Source organism: Coregonus lavaretus (genome assembly GCF_964263955.1).
Source record: "Coregonus lavaretus genome assembly, chromosome: 36".
Classification (NCBI taxonomy): domain Eukaryota; kingdom Metazoa; phylum Chordata; class Actinopteri; order Salmoniformes; family Salmonidae; genus Coregonus; species Coregonus lavaretus.
The window spans coordinates 27,881,209-27,902,222 of NC_140023.1; the positions used below are offsets into that span (position 1 = coordinate 27,881,209).

The following is a 21,014-nucleotide window of genomic DNA, read 5'->3' on the forward strand; positions in this document are numbered from 1 at the left end:
ACAATGTTTGAAATTCACAATTTGTCTTTAATCTAACATTTTTATTCTGATATGGGGGCCCAAGTTCTTCACATGGTATGTGTCTGTGTGGTTTAGTGGGTAAAATTCAAATTAAATGTACCATTTTACTGCCCCAACAGTCAGGGGTTCTATTCCCACATCCGCCTATCCCACTTTCACTCCTTCTCTATCTCCTTCTGTTTCTAATCTGTCTAAACAAAGCAGACAAAAAAAGGTATAGTTCCTATTCAGATTTGAGATAAGTTGATTTAACATAGACTTTCAAAAATGTTGACTTGAGTCCATGGTAAGTCTACTTGTCTGAATCGGGTCCCATGTGCTCAGTGTAACAAGGGTGGTTCAGCACAACAGTTTATTCCTGAAGACTGGCTGAGTGGACTAAGGCAGTGTTATGACAAACAGACCAGTAATGAAGGCCCACTTTATACATGTTACCTGCGCTATAACTTACATACCCCTAAATATTTTGATTGTAACATCATTTATAATCTCACGATGGGCCTGGCAACTGTAACCTATAATTAGTGCCATTGTCTACCCTAGGAAAAGTATTCAATTCCCAGTGTCTTCTTTAAAATGTTAATTAAAATATGGTCTGAAAATCGTCATCAATCAATATTTACATTATAAACCATTGGCATTTCAAAACCATTTGATTGTATGAGAGACACAGTCTCTTGATTCTGCACTTTACATTCACTGAAACACAAACAATTGTTTTCACAAGACTCTCTTAAAAACACACCAATATTCAGATTGAAGAACCACTTTCGGTGTTTCAGAGTACTTCCATTCAGTTTAGAAATATATTCAGTGTATTATAAAACTTACATTGGGTTTACATTCAAACACCCTCCAAACACCAGATCTCAGCTTAGGTGTACTACTTTTCATGGTTTCACTACACAATGATGGTGTATTGAGTCTTTCTATTTTAACAGTGTAGTGTGTGTGATTACAGTGGTTCATACTCATGTCTATTTGTTTTCTGTTCTATTCTAGTGCCACACGCTCAGGACACACACAATTCCAATGAGAAGCCTCTGATCCAGTGCTACAAGTGTGGGGAGCCATGTAAGGGTGAGGTGCTGCGGGTACATTCCAAGCACTTCCACCTGAAGTGCTTCACCTGTAAAGGTAAGTACAGTACCAAACCCTGGAGATCATTTGTTGATGATGGTATGACCTATGCTCCTCATGGAGTAAAAGGGTTTAAAGTAACTGTCCAGTGTTTCCAGATTTCTATAAAATATGTCCTATAATATGACAATATGATTAAAATAGTTTTCCTTCCTTAAAATGGTAATCGGTATGTTGAAAAGCAGTTTTTCTGTGTTTGAATGGAGTGGGAATATATCAGCCATTCAAAATATTCATGACAAGTAAACAGCTGATTGGTCAGTGACATCATGTTTTATGAGGAAATAGCAAGCATTTTAGAAACAGTCTGTTTGAGATACAAGTTTGAGGTGGTTTTTTTAAAGTGTTTTTTCTCTAATTTATGCTTTGGCCACAAATCCGAGTATAGGACGAGTCAACAACATTATTTGGGTATATGTTAACATAATTTGTAGTTTTAAAAGTGAAATGTTGTACTTTAACGGGGGATTCAGACTAATAATCAGCAATCAAATCGTTGAACTCTTCCATGGTGAGTGTAGCCTTCAAGCAGCACGCTTTACGGCGGTTTTGTTGTTAACCAATGTCAAAACTAGCTAGCTCAAGCATCCTTCTCCTGATTGGCTGTCACGTGGCGCGTCGCTGAAATTTGCATAATATGAGAACATTTTCAATTCTGATTGCTAGCGCTCTTGTCACCGACTGTTAAGTTGCTGTGTGTCCTCATGTCTCCTCCTTCCATTGAAAATGGCTTGTCGCTGGTAGCTAGGTCACTGATTATAGCCCCAAGTGCAAGTCAAGTCACTAAAGCCTGGTCCCAATGAATCACAGTCTGTGCTTGTTCGTTCACCGAAGGCCCAGAGGACTACAGTGTGTGGCCTGTTTATCTCTTGTTGTGTCAAAGTGACAAGTGCCTTGATGTGAATATGATAATAAACAGATTGAACAGCCAATTAGTTAGTCTTTTCCCACAGCTGCTGTATCATCTCAGACTGGAGGTGGAGCATACTGAGTCCGGCAAGCGAGAATAACAATTAGTCAGTTAGCTAGTTAGCTAGCCAGGTCATCAGATCCTACTCTAAGGCAATTACTGTGGCATTCAGAGTCACATAGCTATATTATCATTTCAACATTCTAAACAGGCAGTGGTTACAGTAAAAGTCCGTTCATTTGGAGTTACACTACATGACCAAAACTATGTGGACACCTGCTATGAACATCTCATTCCAAAATCATGGGCATTAATATGGAGTTGGTCCCCCAACTATAACAGCCTCCACTCTTCTGGGAAGGCTTTCCACTAGATGTTGGAACATTGCTGCGGGGACTTGCTTCCATTCAGCCACCAGAGCATTAGTGAGGTCGGGTACTGATGTTGGGCGATTAGGCCTGGCTGGCAGTCGGCGTTCCAATTCATCCCAAAAGTGTTCGATGGGGTTGAGGTCAGGGCTCTGTGCAGGCCAGTCAAGTTTGCATGGCTGTGTGGTCGATTTTACACACCTGTCAGCAACAGGTGTGGCTGAAATAGCCGAGTCGACTAATTTGAAGGGGTGTCCACATACTTCTGTATATATAGTGTATCTTCTTTCAGATACACTGTGTTGGCTGAACCTCTACTGTTGTGGTTGTTAAAGCTAATCTCTGACGGGGCGACTGTTTTAGATCTGACGTCGCTCACCACCTGCTCAGATGCCTCCCACGTTTAGATAAAGCCCTAAATCTGTCTCTGTCGAGAGTTGTTGTTGCTGCTGGCCTCACAGGCACTATGTTGTGGGGGTGTGTGTGTGCATGCATGTGTGTGGGCTGGCAGTTGTCAAAGCATACGTTAGAGCTTTCGTCTTAAAAAGTGTAAGAGCAACTGTCAAATTGTTGATTCTGTTTTCTTTGGTTATGTCCCAAATGGTACTGTATTCTCTATACAGTGCACTACCTTTGATCAGAGCCCTATGCACCCTGGTCAAAAGTAGTGCACTATATAGGGAATAGGTTACCATTTGGGATACCGCCTTTAACTTAATTTGCATTGTTGTTGCAACATGCTTGCTCCTACACGTACATTAGTCAGAAAATAATTATGCTAAAAATGTGTGCGTGGTTCTATTTTAACCTCTGTGTTGTCTTTAGTCAGTTTGTTTGAAACATACTCCCACAGTCCCTATCCTCCACATACACAAATACTGTACACATGCACGTGTACAAACACACACACACACACACACACACACACAGACACAGAACACAAACCCCAGATGGTATTTGTGCGTGTCTATAGAGGAACCCATTGCATGCTACGCTCAGAGAAAAACTCACCTTAGCACTGTCCATGCATTTCACTTTCAATTACGAATTGCTTTGTTATAGCTTGCAGCCTCTCACACAGGGAGACAAACACATGGCTTACAACAGAGAACACCGTTACCTGGCATGCAAACCAGCCTGGCTTGTGTGGCCTAAACCTGCATTAGACGAGGTGGGCTGAGGACCAATCAAATAGACTGTGTCCCAAATGGCACCATATCCCATACATACTGTAGTGCACTACATTTGACCAGAGACCTATGGGTCCTGGGCAAAAGTAGTGCACTAGAGAATAGGGTGCCATTTGGGACACAGTAGACTGTACCTCTGACTGATGTTTCTCGCTCAAATCGATTAGGTAAGAACTAATCTCGTCCACAACTCTGTGCATTAATTCAAATAAACGTTATTCTCTCTCTCTCTCTCTCTGTCCCATTCATCCTTGGGATTGAATGTGGCTCGTTGCATAAGGACAATTAGAGGTAGCTATCTCAAGCATCGAACCGTCCCAGGCGCCGATAACTCAGCTCTCTGGCATTTTCCAATAATGTAGGACTTTTTTGAGGCTCTCTTTTTTATTCGCACAATGTATCGTACATGACTCATATGGTAATTGTATGGCTATGATTAAGTTGTCACCGACCTGTCAAAACACTGCCTTTTTACACTGAAAGAGCGTTATCAAACACAGAAGTGTGTTTCTGTCACACATTTGTTTATATAACTGAACCTCTCTGCATACTAATGCAAAATGCAAAATAAAGTGTAATATAAAGTGTACTCTAATAGGTGAGACAAAGGCCACATATTGTGACATAATAACAGATCAGTGATCTTAAAGTTGAGGATAACGGGGTGTTGACCCATGATGGGATATAGGTCAGATCCTACAACAGATAGAAATATAACAGTGTCCTCTCAGACCACTGTGGTTGGGTTAAAGGGTCGTTCAGGATTTTACAACTTGATGTTCTAAACTTGAAGTTAGATGGGCCAAGAAAAATAGTAATCCATGCTTTGGTTTGCTTTAAACAGCCATTACACACTTCAGCTAACTTTAGCCACCGCTAGCTACAAATCAATGGGAGTGATAGGGGCAATCGGATTTCCTCTTTGAAATCCTAATCCATCCAAACCCCACTGACTAATGCCATTTAAGGATACAGTTGAAGTCGGAAGTTTACATACACTTAGGTTAGAGTCATTAAAACTAGTTTTTCAACCACTTCACAAAATTCTTGTTAACAAACTATAGTTTTGGCAAGTCGGTTAGGACATCTACTTTGCATCACACAAATAATTTTCCAACAATTGTTTACAGATTATTTCACTTATAATTCACTGTATCACAATTCCAATGGGTCAGAAGTTTACGTACACTAAGTTGACTGTGCCTTTAAACAGCTTGGGAAATTCCCGAAAATGATGTCATGGCTTTAGAAGCTTCTGATAGGCTGATTGACATCATTTGAGTCAATTGGAGGTGTACCTGTGGATGTATTTCAAGGCCTACCTTCAAACTCAGTGCCTCTTTGCTTGACATCATGGGAAAATCAAAAGAAATCAGCCAAGACCTCAGAAAAACAATTGTAGACCTCCACAAGTCTGGTTCATCCTTGGGAGCAATTTCCAAACGCCGGAAAGTACCACGTTCATCTGTAGAAACAATAGTACGCAAGTATAAACACCATGGGACCACGCAGCCGTCATACCGCTCAGGAAGGAGACGCGTTCTGTCTCCTAGAGATGAACATACTTTGGTGCAAATCAATCCCAGAACAACAGCAAAGGACCTTGTGAAGATGCTGGAGGAAACGGGTACAAAAGTATCTATATCCATAGTAAAACAAGTCCTAAATCGACATAACCTGAAAGGCCGCTCAGCAAGGAAGAAGCCACTGCTCCAAAACCGCCATAAAAAAGCCAGACTACAGTTTGCAACTGCACATGGGGACAAAGATCGTACTTTTTGGAGAAATGTCCTCTGGTCTGATGAAACAAAAATAGAACTGTTTGGCCATAATGATCATCGTTATGTTTGGAGGAAAAAGGGGGTTGTTTGCAAGCCGAAGAACACCATCCCAACCGTGAAGCACGGGGGTGGCAGCATCATGCTGTGGGGGTGCTTTGCTGCAGGAGGGACTGGTGCACTTCACAAAATAGATGGCATCATGAGGAAGAAAAATTATGTGGATATATTGAAGTAACATCTCAAGACATCAGTCTGGAAGTTAAAGCTTGGTTGCAAATGGGTCTTCCAAATGGACAATGACCCCAAGCATACTTCCAAAGTTGTGACAAAATGGGTTAAGGACAACAAAGTCAAGGTATTGGAGTGGCCATCACAAAGCCCTGACCTCAATCCTATAGAACATTTGTGGGCAGAACTGAAAAAGCATGTGCGAGCAAGGGGGCCTACAAACCTGACTCAGTTACACCAGCTCTGTCAGGATGAATGGGCCAAAATTCACCCAACTTATTGTGGGAAGCTTGTGGAAGGCTACCCGAAACGTTTGACCAAAGTTAAACAATTTAAAGGCAATGCTACCAAATACTAATTGAGTGTATTTAAACTTCTGACCCACTAGGAATGTGATGAAAGAAATACAAGCTGAAATAAATCATTCTCTCTACTATTATTCTGACATTTCACATTCTTAAAATAAAGTGGTGATCCCAACTGACCTAAAACAGGGAATTTATACTAGGATTAAATGTCAGGAATTGTGAAAAACTGAGTTTAAAGTGTATGTAAACTTCCGTCTTCAACTGTACCTGGGTAAAGGCGCTGGGTATAGAGAAGCCTTGCATGCAGTCTCAGAGCGTGCACTTTTAGACGTCTGTTGGAAAGAGACTTGTTGGAGAGCTAGGGATGATCTAGGCCCCGTACACACTCAGTTTGTACCACTGATTTACAAAGTCCACTGTACTTCTTTTATGACAAGTGTGGTACAACTCAGTGATATCTCAGATGTATTCTAAGGTTATCCCCGTCGAGGAGCTTGTCCGCTCCTCTCTTTTCTCCTGGGGAAGTTTACAACTAGATTTGTTTCCTGATCGGGCGGCCTCGTACCGTGTTGCACATAGTGTCGACCCCGTCACCGGCCTTGATGAGGCTCATCATGGGTCTGGGCTAGTATTCCCCCCCTTTGTGTCTCGGGACCCCCCCACCAGCGGTTGGTGTCCGAGGCACAAATGGAATGGTCGGACCCTTTGTACGAGTTGTCGGCAGCCGCATTGTTAGTAGATTGGCTGTTACCTTTCAACCAAATCTCCTGGTGTTTGTGCTTCAAAACGCTCAGTGGCTGCCATGCCCTGCCAGTCACCACAGCGTCCGCGTGTGGAAACCATTCTAGTACCTGCGAACTGAGACAAGGATATCTTTCTGCAATATCGCTCAGTGTTTCTCCAGTGGGAGTCATCGGGTCAGTTGCGGGACTGATGCCGGGAGTTTCATTGTAAGGGGTTTCAGTCCCCCTCAAAGCGGAAAATGTATCATCGGAAGCAGAGTTCACTCTGCACATTGATGCTTTTATTCCTCAGACGGCCGCGGTGCTTGTGGAATTGTCCGAAGGACAAGATAAGTTAATATTAGCTACAGTATCACGTTTCCAGAGACTGCAGGCTCGAAATCATGAAAGGAATAGGTTTGCTGATTGAATGTGACGAGATATCGTAATATCTCATTGGGTCAGATTTTGAACCAAGAGTTGTCCAAACGTCTGTTTCCCATGGGGTCCTGTCGACAGAAACTCCTCATGGATGACTGTGTTACAGCCAGCGTCAGGAGAAGACAGTGTGGTCAGTGGAGACGGCACGGTTACATGTTGTGTGGTTGGTTTTCCAATCCATCAGTGGGATGATCCATCAAGTCTGCTCCGAGTAGCAGGTGTTCAGTTTCGAGGCTGGTAACGGACACAGGGTGAACAAGCAATACGTCTTGGAAGTGTAGTTTCAGCATGAGTCTCAAAGTGAGAGACGAGGTAGTCTGAGTGAAACCTCAAAGTGTAGTGTCGCATCGTTCCGTTTTTAACCAACGTTAAGCTGGGTTCAAAGCCCTTTTGTTATCATTGAACAACGTTTGAGAGATGAGCGATATTGTCGAGCTCTAATCAATTAGCGCATTACGGGTTAAACAGTCCTCCAGGACTGTTTTTAGGTATGGCAACGTTGAGTTGCATTTTGTGGTCATATTCCCCACAAAGTGGAGTGGTTGTTCGCAACAACGTGATGTGTCATTTGTGTTCATGGTTAAAACAGATCGACTCATCGGGTTTTGAGTGGAATTGGCTATTGTGATGTTTTTTACCTTTTTCTTCGCAACATTTGTATCGGAGTCTATAGTCAAAGCCTGTGGGCTTGTTTCTTGATAGAGCGGGCCCTGGATAGAGTCTCGATTGAGAGTGGGAGTAAGTTGATCATTTATGTCCTCGCTAAGGGTGTTAATTCCGGCTGACCTGTTGTCCGGCAATTCCACGTCTAGTCATAGTGACTTATCTTTTTCCCCTTTCTCTCAAATTGTTCTCACTTTAATATTTCTCTTAGCAGAGCTTCTAGAGAGCATCGGTCTACGTTTTGATCGTCATTGAACCCTTTGTTACCCTTGTGCTCTGAAAGGTTGGGTGCAGGAACGTAATGATCAGGTTGATTGTAGCGGTAGTCGTTTCGCTTGCGACGTACTTTACAGTTATTTTGACCGTTGTGGGTATTGGTATCGTGGCTTCGTGGGTAGAAACCGTTGTGGTGCGTCATCTCAATGCTCCAATACCTGATGGTGCATCCTCTAACTGGAGTGAGTACTCCTGTTCAATCTTCAAACCCGAGATGTCAGGGCTCTTAGTGCTGCGCACCTTTGATGCCTCAAGAACTGTGCTCGCAAGCTCTATGAGTTCTGAGATTGGCAAACCAATGTGGGCAGTAGGTCCCAAGTAGTTAATGAAGTGGGGATACATGTTCGACAGAAACATTTGTTTGAATGGTAATAGCTCTTCCATTCCTGTTTCAGTGAGTAGGCCAAAGTAAGCTGAACGAAGCCTATGATAGTATGCTTGTGGGTGTTCATTCCAAGCTTGTCTGACAGTGTTAGGCAGCGAGTTGTCGTGTTTGCGAGTTGCAGAACCACTGCGTTCTATTTTTAAAGCTGTGATAAGGTTTTGCGTAGTCGTTTTGCACGTGCTGTAGACGGATGAACCTTGTAACATGTCTATTTGACATTCGCTTCAACAGGTAAAGCCTGTCATATCCTGTAGTGTTTGGTTAGCCATCCAAGCCGCCCTCTATGTCTGCTAAGAACGTCTCAGTGTCGTTTGGCTTCCCTGGAACTGGGTCAAAGGTGCAGAGGTTTTTGACGATTTTGTCAAGGCGTTCCGTGCCAAGTGCTCTGAGAGTGTTGCTTTATCCTGAATTTGGGCCGACAGGCCAAGAGGAGAAGCCAAGCTTTGGCTTTGTTGGCGAGGAGGCGCCATATTCCCCTGTGCCAAATGGCCAAGAGGAGAAGACTGAGGGACACCTGAGAGAGGCAAAGTCTGAAACCGTCTTTCGTCCTCACTCCTTTGTGTACCGAGCTTCGGTTGCGAGCTAGGTTGCTTGGTTGGGTAGTCACGCTGTAGCGCGTGACTGTTCTGGAATGCCTCCAGATGGTACCTAAGGGTGGTATTCTGCTGCATAGCTGTCATGAATCCCGCTTCCTGAGTCTGTTTCTGCCTGTGTTGCCTGTTTTCTGTTCTGGAGTCTGTTTCCTGAGGTTCCTGAACGCACCCTGTCTGGTTGCCAGCGACGAAGCTAGGCGGGAGATCTCTTTATTACCCGCACCTGCATCTCATCAGCTATCTGCACACCTGGTCCTGATCATCACCTCTCCACTTCATAAGCTCTGACCTGACATCCATTCCCTGCCGGATCGTTAGCCATGAACAGTATGTTGTGTCAGCGTATCAGCCTCAAGTTTACTTGAGTTAGTTTTGTTGTTCTGTACTTTTTGCTTGCCGTGTACTCACCTCCGTTTACTCTGTCTACAGTCATTCTCCCGGAACATTCACCCCACCCCTGCCAGGTCGTCGGTGGCTTCTGTGACACCATTGGATCTGCCTAGTCACTCCCACCAACTCACCTCCGCTGCCCACTCCGTCTCCTGGATTATTCTGCTTCCACATTTGAGTCTGTAAATAAATACTCACCTTCGTTCTACTCACCTTGTCCTGGTCTGCTTCTGGGTTCTGCTTTAGAGAATCATGACAATAGCAGAGTCCACTTGGGTGCTTAGAGTACTTATTTTAGACACGTGAGTGTCGCACTTGCTCCGTTCGGCCTCATACTTATCTGTCATGGTTTGCAGGTAGAGGTCTTGAGTGCGGAGCGAGAGATTCAGTGATTAGATTTCCTCTGCTTGCTTAGCGATCACTTTTTTCATCTTCATCAGCTGGGTTCTCTCATCATTCGTTTGGTCAGCGACTTCAATGAGTTCCGCTGTTTTGCCATCCAACTTGGTCATTGTGTTCATTAACTGATTGTCTTTGGTCTGCAGCATTTGGACTAGAACATTATTGTTTTAAGTAATGTTCATCAAAACCGCATGAATGTTATCAAGTTGCATGCCCTGTTTGAAGATAACTAGTCAGATTTATCTAGTTTGGCGTGGACTTCGTCTTATTTAGTTTAGGATAAATCAAGTTGTTCCTGTAGAAGACGATTTTGTTGAAGAGTTTGTGCTCGTTCGTCGTCATAAGTTTTTGCCATTACTTTAAATTGTTCCGTTTTCAAACGCAGTTCCTCGGCTAGCAGAATATTTGCTTTTGCCATTAGTTTCCTGGTTCTCTCCACCTGTCCCTTCATGTCAACCATTTCTTTCTCGTGCTTCTGCTGTGCACTGCGGTACTGGACCGATGTCAATCTCTGCTGGTGGCCATACATCATGGTTAAGCTGCAGAGAACCTTTATAAGGCCTACGCCTGATGGTTTATTTTGGAGGGCGTTTGTCGCAATTACAGCAGTTTTTTTCCGCTAATGGCATTGTTAGGGTTTATATCGCTGCTGAGCGATCAATCCTTCTATGGGTGAGGGTTCACTAATTAGCGGGAGATTGGGTACCTCTCCTTCTGATAGCTTGCACATTATAAAATGTATTTGGGTTTTGAGTCATTGGTAGCTGCAAAAACGATTTAAATCTATTTATAGACGTTAATGAATCATCAATACTGGATCAGTAATGTGGGAGTTGGACCTGATTGAATTTTACAAAAGCAAATTTAATTGATTAAGCAATGTTAATGATTAATCATACCTGTATAGGCTATCTGGGAATTCAACTTTAATTAACCTGAAGGCGTCGCTGTATCTAGGTTCATGTGGGAAAGTTAAAAACGTCTCATTGGTTGGAACAAATTAATTTGGTCCTCATTCAAATGATGAACCTGGTAAAAGGTTTGTTTGGCAATTTAACTTCGTTGTTAAATTGAATGAGACAATGATATCCAATTAGTTGAGATTGAGAAGACGTTGGCCCTCATATGGGATTATTTCTTTTTTGACAAAATAAGTACTGGCGATTTTCACCACCAGGGGTCACTGATCCCAGAAAGCTGAAATCAAACGGGAGTCCCAAGGAGGCGGAACTTCCGTCGCCCAAGGTGCAGGATTTTACTGTGAACAAAGGGAAATAGCTGCTCTCCCTTTGTTAGCTTAGCATCTAATGCAAAGCTAGCCTCTGTCTTGTACCGGAATGTTCACTTTCCAGCACACAGGGTCCCCTTCTGATAGGGAACGGGTTTACTAAGGACGTCTCACTTTCAACCCAATCGGCGTTCCTTGATAGCAATGTTTTACCGGAACACGCGGTAACATAAAGAAATATTCGCTGTGGTCTACTCACGCTACTGAAGCGCGATAGACAGAGAGATAATACTTTGCTTCGGCCAACAACTATAGCTTCTCAAATTTCTTTCATTGGCTGGCCCATATGTCCTCGCTCAAGAAATTAATAATGACAGAGTCTACTCGCTCCTGAATCGCGAGAGACAGATATAATACTTTGCTTCGCCAAACAAATGTTGTTTCTCAAATTTCCAAAATTAATGATTCAGCACTATGCAAATTGGTTGAATTATTTATTTACTAGCTAACTAAATAATAACACAGAATACATACTTAATACATGAGAAAAAGTCCCTAGCGGACTAACAATAGCATGACTGCTTGGTTATCAAAAGAGGGAGGGGTAAAGGAAGAGGGAGAGACGAGAAAGTCAACTTATCGTTGATACATTTGGAAACTACCCTCAAAGTAATCATAATACTTTGCTCACGAACCACCGCCCGTTTGGTGTAAGAAATGCAATGTATTTACGTGTAGATGTCTTTGTTCATCATCTCTCGGTTGAAACCAACCAATCCTTCAATGGGGAAGGGGTCGGCTGGTGTCCCGTTTCGGTGTAAGGCTCTGCTTGTCCACCAGAGGTCACAATGTCCTTCTTCTTAGTTGTCTTGGTCTTGTAGTGAGTGTTCAAATAGAACAGATACTCAGATGTACCAGTGATTGTCTTGAGAGGGGATTTTCTCCTTCCCACCTCGTGTGGTTAGTCAGAGTTTGAGCCACTTTACCTGGACAGCTGCAGACTGGCAATGTTCAGGTATGGTCTGGTGAGTTTATCTTCTTCACTGAGGCTGAGGTTCAAAGTTCAAACTATTTCAAATGTGTAGCCACAGCTCCATACTTTCTGGTCTGATGTGAATTTGTCTTTCAAGCCTTTATTTGCACTCTGGGTAAAAAGGTGCGTTCCATCATGCTGACACGATCTCTGATCTCACTCGGGGCGTGGCTAGTCACTGTGCGTGCATAGTTTATATGAAAAACAATTATCTCATTAGAAAACTAAAATCACATTCCTATCTTAACAAAAATGCTCTCATCCTTAATCATATATTTTATACAACATTTGGATGTAAACTTGACAGGTAGAATGTGTACATTTTCCGAGTTACAGTATTTTCTTTATACCATCCTTAATGACATCACAAAATAATAAACAATGTGACATGATAATTCTTTAGATCCCCACTGACCATTCCAAACATTCAGATGCTAGAAATATTGTTCCAGTGTTCTACTTTTTGGACGTTATAGTTTTGGCAGCAAAAGTATTCTGGAGACAAAGGGAAATTCCTTTACCAATACTGAAGAGCAAGGGGGGATTCCCCTCCTGCCTAATTTACGACAGAGTGTTAAGGTGTCAAAACTGGCCCTGTGGGTGAGAGGGGGTCTGGTTGTCGCAACCACTGCCAAGCTGATCTGAGGCCTTGGATCCTCACGTGTAGTCGTGACACATTATATACCATTAATTTCTATTGGGCACAAAATAATCTGAAACACAACCAAAACAAACAGCAAAAGCATCCAACAAGTTTGTAGCTTGTTGATGTAATCATTGCGTGCTAGGAATATGGAACCAAATACTAAACTTTTGACTACTTTAATACACATATATGTGAATTTGTCCCAATACTTTTGGTTCCCTAAAATGGGGGGACTATGAACAAAAGGTGCTGTAATTTCTAAACGGTTCACCCTATATGGATAAAATACCCATATATTAAAGCTGACAGTCTGCACTCTAACTTCATAGTCATTGTATATTTAAAAATCCAAAGTGTTGTAGTACAGAGCCAATACAACAACAAATGTGTCACTGTCCCAACACCTTTGGAGCTTGCTGCATTTTTACAAGTGCAAAATACTGCAGTGGTAGCAATACCATATGGGAAGACCCAAGGAGGGGCCTTCTTAATAATGTATTTATATTCCATATCTCTATAATTGAAGGTGGAAGATATTGTTCTTGTCTCTGGAAACACAATCAATACTTCACCTTACATATCCACAGAGGCATTGGCATTTCACTTTTTGATTATTCTATTTTATCGTACCCTTTGTCAGAGTGACATTCAGTAGCCTAATTTTTTTAATTTAATTGACACACAAACACACATTTCTACACATACACATGTAAAACCCACAAATGGATGGATGGATGGGTCGATGGATGGATGGATGGTTGGATGGATGCATGGAAGGAGGATAGAAAATAACATGACTTTCTCCCTGCAGTGTGTGGCTGTGACCTGGCTCAGGGAGGCTTCTTCATGAAGAATGGAGACTACCTGTGTACCCTGGACTACCAGCGAATGCACGGGACGCGCTGCAACGGCTGTGGGGACTTTGTGGAGGGAGAGGTGGTCACTGCCCTGGGCAAGACCTATCACCCTGCCTGCTTCGTCTGCACCATCTGCAAGTAAGAACCCCCACCCGACACATACAGACTCTTATTTTGAAGTGCATACTCTAATTTTGAAATTGTACAGGTTGTATTGCAAAAGTATTCATCCCCCTTGGCGTTTTTCCTGTTTTATTGCATTACAACCTGTAATTTAAATGGATTTTCATTTGGATTTCATGTAATGGACATACACAAAATAGTTCAAATTGGTGAAGTGAAATGAAAAAAATTACTTGTTTCAAAAAATTCTAAAAAATAAATAATGGAAAAGTGGTGCGTGCATATGTATTCACCCCCTTTGCTATGAAACCCCTAAATAAGATCTAGTGCAACCAATTACCTTCAGAAGTCACAGAATTAGTTAAATAAAGTCCACCTGTGTGCAATCTAAGTGTCACATGATCTCAGTACATATACACCTGTTCTGAAAAGCAAGGGGCACCACCAAGCAAGCAGCACCATGAAGACCAAAGAGCTCTCCAAACAGGTCAGGAACAAAGTTGTGGAGAAGTACAGATCAGGGTTGGGTTATAAAAAAACATCAGAAACTTTGAACATCCCACGGAGCACCATTAAATCCATTATTAAAAAACTGAAAGAATATGGCACCACAACAAACCTGCCAAGAGAGGGCCGCCCAACAAAACTCACGGACCAGACAAGGAGGGCATTAATCAGAGAGGCAACAAAGAGACCAAAGATATCCCTGAAGGAGCTGCAAAGCTCCACAGCGGAGATTGGAGTATCTGTCCATAGGACCACTTTAAGCCGTACACTCCACAGAGCTGGGCTTTACAGAAGAGTGGCCAGAAAAAAGCCATTGCTTAAAGAAAAAAATAAGCAAACACGTTTGGTGTTCGCCAAAAGGCATGTGGGAGACTCCCCAAACATATGGAAGAAGGTACTCTGGTCAGATGAGACTAAAATGTAGCTGTTTGGCCATCAAGGAAAACGCTATGTCTGGCGCAAACCCAACACCTCTCATCACCCCGAGAACATCATCCCCACAGTGAAGCATGGTGGTGGCAGCATCATGCTGTGGGGATGTTTTTAATCGGCAGAGACTGGGAAACTGGTCAGAATTGAAGGAATGATGGATGGCGCTAAATACAGGGAAATTCTTGAGGGAAACCTGTTTCAGACTTCCAGAGATTTGAGACTGGGACGGAGGTTCACTTTCCAGCAGGACAATGACCCTAATTATACTGCTAAAGCAACACTTGAGTGGTTTAAGGGGAAAGATTTAAATGTCTTGGAATGGCCTAGTCAAAGCCCAGACCTCAATCCAATTGAGAATATGTGATATGACTTAAAGATTGCTGTTCACCAGCGGAACCCATCCAACTTGAAGGAGCTGGAGAAGTTTTGACTTGAAGAATGGGCAAAAATCCCAGTAGCTAGATGTGCCAAGCTTATTGAGACATACCCCAAGAGACATGCAGCTGTAATTGTTGCAAAAGGTGGCTCTACAAAGTATTGACTACATAGACATCGATTTTAGCATTGGCAAATTGGTTTTGTCTCGTAGTGAGGAGATTATAAAACGTAGCTAGATTCATAAACATATTTTTTGGAATTCTGAAATGTATTGGAATAAATGACCAAACTATAAAACTAGCTCGCTAGCTATGGGTAATTGTAGCTAGCTACCTGACAGGAGTGCTAGCTAGATACCGTAGCTTACTAGCTACATAAAAAGCTTTAGGTTGTTTGTTTTTAAGCTCAAGTTCAAGATTTCCACCAAGGATGTTGCCTCTTCGATCCTCACTCTCCCTCGCTTGGGCAAGGGACATTTAAGGTACACTTGGATGTGACGATGTAAAACTTCATTCAAGGGCTGAGGGTTTAGGGCCGAGGGCTGTCTACTTTGAGTTTGAAACACAGCCAATCATTTAATCCAAACTGCTCAAGTGCGTCAACGAGCGTCTGCGTAGCCAGGCGCTAAAATAGAACTTGGTTCCATTTTTGACGCTTGAAGCGCTGCAAGTCCCGCCTCTCCCATCTCCTCATTGGTTTTTAGGAGCATATACCCACGTGGGGGACTGAAAGATGAACTGAGGTCCACACTCCAGTCCAGTTGGAAGTGGTAATGCACCTTAAAGTTGGTTGCCAACCGCCATATAAAGCCAGAAGAAGAAGAAGAAGAAGAAGACGGAAGGAGGAGAGATTACTAGAAACAAACTAGGTTTACCCGTGTAGCTCAGTTGGTAGAGCATGGCGGTTGCAACGCCAGGGTTGTGGGTTTGATTCCCACGGGGGACTAGTATGAAAATGTATGCACTCACTACTGTAAGTCGCTCTGGATAAGAGCGTCTGCTAAATGACGTAAATGTCAAATGTTTACCCTTTTTTAAATCTGTGGATTAATTGTCGGAGTAGAGGACCTTGTGCATTTCAGGTAAAATAACAACCCAATGTTTATATCCCAGGACAAACTAGCTAGCAACAGCAAACTAGCTAGCTAAATGGCCATGAATGTTTTATGCGTTTCGACCTGTCCCCAAATTAATAAAGGTGGTTCAGAGTTCGTGTTGAAATTTCAACCTGCACCTCCTGATCGCATCTGGTGTGGATGGACAAAATCAACATGCGCGCGATGGCGCACGCGGACTCACGCGCATGCCCGGTCTAGTCAGCATGTTAGTTATTCAGGAGAGAGCTATAGGAATCTCTTTTTCAAAGGAGCCCTGGTCAAGAGCTAGCAGCATTACTCATTATCTATCTCATTACTCTTATTGTTCACCTTAATTGTACTCTTCTTAGCATCCTGACTGCATCCTCTTATCTACATTGATTGCTTTGGTCTTGAAAGGGGTCAATAGGCTCACTCCAACAATGCTGACACACATTCACTTCATCGTACACTGTTATTCAAGACACTGAATATTCTCAGCCAGACATACACTAATGTGACCTGTGCTAAACTATCCGTCTGTATCCGTCTGGTGTCTGACCATTAGTCTATGTATCTGTCTGTCTCTCCCACAGACGACCGTTTCCTGCTGGGGATAGGGTCACCTTCAATGGCAAAGACTGTCTGTGTCAGTACTGTGTCCAGCCCACATCCCCAGGACCCGGCAAGGACATTATCGACTCCAACTGTGAGTAGCCTCTGTCTCCACTATCCTTACAGTACTGTGTATGGCTTAGTTACATTGAACTAATACTCAAACAAAAATACAAAAAAATGTCCAACCAATTTATTTGAGTTCATATGATGTGTGTAACCCATTGTCAGTGATAAACACCAGAACTCTGTAAACTACTAGTAACCAATATACAGTATTCAGTAATAAGCGCAGCAATATTTCAACTGCAGCTTAGCCATAGCCTGGTCCTAGATCTGTTTGTGCTGTATAGCCAAACCTGGGACCAGCCTAGCTCAGCAATACTTTGGCAATCATTTCACAAATTATGTTGTGCCCCAGCAAAATTCTATTTGCTTCCATTTCTTTCATTTGTGTTTTTTTGGCATGTTGTCGGTATTATAATGTGTCTTTGTTTATATAAAAAAATCCTAAGTACATCTGTGCTCCCCTTTGCCCATGTTATAACATCTGGTATGTAGACTTATGTAGCATGTAGTAACATATGGCATACGTTGTCATGCAGACTATGTAATATCAGTTGTTATTAACAGTTGACATAAGAGCATATGACAACAGGATGAACAATCATTTGTAACACTCTTTATAACCGGTTTTTATAACATCTAACTCATAACTATTTAAAACGACTTATGACAGCTTATGACAAATGTAATAATTTATTATATAGCTGGTATAAAGGCTTTATGATTGCATGCATTAGGACACCTACAGTAAAGTGTTACCAATGTAATATACCTTAATGGAAGATTGAAGCAGCCATGGCTATTGAGCCTGTGTGTGTGTGTGTGTGTGTGTGTGTGTGTGTGTGTGTGTGTGTGTGTGTGTGTGTGTGTGTGTGTGTGTGTGTGTGTGTTTTACAGGCTGTACGGGCTGTGGTAGAGACATTAAGAATGGTCAGGCTCTCTTAGCTCTGGAGAGACAGTGGCACCTGGGCTGCTTCAAGTGTAAGGCCTGTCAAAAGGTCCTCACTGGGGAGTACATCAGCAAGTAAGTCTAACAAAACTATTATACACACGACATGCTTATACACAGCGAAATACACACACAGTATACTTGCAGGCAAAGTAAAACACACTATTCTATTGTACTCTATTTTATTTTATTCTAATGTATTCTATTCTAATGCACATAACATGCACGCGGTATACTTGCAGAAACAGTGAAAGACACAATTCTATTTTATCCTATCCTATTCTAATGCAGTCTGTGTTATGCTCTCTCTCTGCACAGGGATGGCACACCCTATTGTGAGAAGGACTACCAGATCCATTTTGGAGTCCAGTGTGAGGCGTGCCAGCAGTTTATTACAGGCAAAGTGCTGGAGGTAAGCCAATCACCAATCACCTAACATTCATTCCTCCCCCTGCATGCCATTACAGTCTTCTGATTGGCTTAATGCAGTTAAGGACCAATTGGCTGATTGGTTTAATGCATAGGGAGAGCCGAACTCAGTCCGGCTTTCAACTTACTCTTGAAAGTTGTAATAGTAGAATGCACAGGGTGCAATTTCGAAATTGGGTAGTGCATCATCAGTTTTCCTCTTGTCATGTCAGTCATTGCATACCTTAGAGAGCTATTTATAACTTGTCAGAAATGTCCAGATCAACTAGCCCATGTCAGCTAATGTTTTTTAGCTAGGTTTTTTAGCCTATACATTTCGTTGTAATATTTAAGTCACTCAAATATCACATGAATACACATTAGACATGGCAAAATGTATAGAATTGTAAGAAAATTAGCTTTAAAACTGCAACATTTTCTCTGCACCCAGAATGAGTAGAATTCCAGGAAATAAGCTTTAAACCTGCAAAATGTTCTCTCCACCAACAAGAGGGGTGTGAACAGTTTGTGTCATGAACAGTGCTTTTGCCCATAGAAATAGGCGTGGCGCGCTCACACATGGGGGGCACGGGATGTTTCCCAATGCTGGAAGGGGGGCCTGAGTGAAAAAGTTTGGGAACCCCTGCCATAACTCATAGTTGGATTGCATCTCTGTCTGCAAACAGGCTGGCTACTACTATAGCGGAAGAGAGAAAGGACAGATAGCGGAAGAGAGAGAAAGCCAGAGAGATGCAGGGTGGAATGACAGAAGCAGATAGGAGAGGGGGAAACAGAATGAGTTGTGTCACTTACAATGAGGCAGACAGATATGCTGCTTTGTTGTGCTCTGTATGCACTGACAGCAATGGAGCCATCGCTACTCTGTTTTATTTCCAATGGATTTGGCCATTGCATGTGGCTAATGTCTGTGAGTGTGTGCTCACAAAAACAAATCATCTTTAGCAGAACTCAATCGTGTTAGTGACTATTTGGCGTAGTCCCTGTATTCAGAAGATTAATCAGTAGATTACATAAGAGCATTTCATAATTCTGCAAAAAATTTATCGTTTTTGTGTAGACACACATCGACACACGAGTTTCTATTAGTGCGGTTTGTGTGTCTGGACTGGAGGGTGGTCCTGATCCAACAGGGCTGGTTGAAGAATAGACCCATATCTGTGAATTGGCACTTCTCTGTTAGAGTACTGGTGAGTGGGGAGGGTGGTTGGTCAGGGATGTTTGCTTCTCCATTTGGGTATTTGTCTCTTCTGTTCAGTGTCCTGTTCCTAAAAGATTTTGTGTGACATGTCGCTGTGTATGCAAAGCACTTCATTATACAGTTTTCAAAGTACTGTAGCCCCTATGTAATATCAGGGGAGGATACTGTTGACTTTACTTTAGCACAAAGGGAGGATAGCTCCTATATTTGAAGGCATGTTGACTGACAGTGAACCCTTTGTGGTGTGCCTGGATGAATGAGTAAATCAAAGGTTGATTTAATCAGTTAACTGTATATGTATGTCATCTTAACCTCGCCTCCAGGCTCGAATTGCTGGTGCATAAAGCCTGGTAACAGTGTGGGAATGTTTGGAACTTAGGGGGGGTGGATTTACTGAGTGACATGCTAGTCAATTCAAATTCTGAGCGAATCACACGACTACGAGGCGTGGCTCTAAATCAAGGCGGGAGAGGGTCGTCACTAGTTAACACAGCCACAAAGTCATAAACCCTGCCTATTTCTACAATGTATCTTATTCAAATCTGTTTTAAACCTAACCCTAACCTTAACCCTAACCTTAATCACACTGCTAACCTTATGCCTAACCGTAACCTTAAATTAAGACCAAAAAGCAAATTTTAGTAGCCAATTATGACTTTGAATTTTACTTTGTGGCTATGGAAGCTAGTGGAAACCGGGGGTGAGCTAGCCTGTGACAGTTGTATTAGATGGGACATTTAAAAATGGCGAAAATCGCCAATCAAAATAAATGTTATATCACATTAACCATATTATTTTGGGGAAGTCCAAATGATTCTGAGTTTGGGCATTTAAAGTTTAATTGTGAAAACTATTTCTAAGATGAGTACTTTTAAATCACTTGTGCTGCTTGTGCTTTGAAGTCCACAATCTAGGGGGGAGGGTGGCGCTAGACGGTGATGGACTGAGAGATCATCCAATTAAAACCGCCGGCTGTTTTTGCCGCTCCTCCCATAGACTCCCATTCAAGTTCCATTCTGAGGTGCTGTGAAACCAGACGGTTCTACAGAGTGAGAGCTGTCTGGTGGACGAGATTCATTTCATGTAAATGCCTCTTAATGAACTGCTCCTGTGAAGAAATGCACATACGCTGGACATTACACTAAACCATGCCCTGGATGGACTAGTGAGTCAGCATGTTCCAGTCCTTAAGAAAACAGCATGTGGGTTGATTACACATACTTTGTCATGTTATTTGCACAATGTCATCATTTGATGTGCACTATGTTCCTTCTCTCTGCTGGGCTGTTGTTGCTGACGGTGATGAACAAGCAAAGATGGCCGTCAGTGGAGCAGTGTCGGTGTGAAGGAATGACATGGCAATGAGAGAGACACGAGAGAGCTACACACACACACACACACACACACACACACACACACACACACACACACACACACACACACCACTCCACACCACACCACACCACACACTGAGTGCTCTGAAACAGGGTCCTAGCCGTGGCATGCTACTCATTATGTAAGAAAGCATGCTGTGTTAAACTCAACTGGATTCTCCTCAGGGCAGAGGGTAGCCTAGCGGTTAAGAGAGTTGGGCCAGTAACTGAAAGGTCACTGGTTTGAATCCCCGAGCCGACTAGGTGAAACATCTTTCGATGTGCCC

General features: G+C 42.7%; 1 protein-coding gene across 1 annotated transcript in view; it reads left to right on the forward strand.

Moving 5' to 3' along the window:
- Positions 1-21,014, forward strand: part of ablim1a (actin binding LIM protein 1a) — a gene marked incomplete at both ends in the record, with an annotated part of 86,475 nt that overhangs the window by 28,930 nt on the left and 36,531 nt on the right. The window contains 5 exons of the mRNA XM_084153068.1: positions 1,024-1,158; positions 13,537-13,720; positions 16,694-16,806; positions 17,676-17,802; positions 18,046-18,139. Of these exons, the coding sequence (XP_084009194.1) occupies positions 1,024-1,158; positions 13,537-13,720; positions 16,694-16,806; positions 17,676-17,802; positions 18,046-18,139 (653 nt within the window). The remainder of the gene's footprint in view (positions 1-1,023; positions 1,159-13,536; positions 13,721-16,693; positions 16,807-17,675; positions 17,803-18,045; positions 18,140-21,014) is intronic.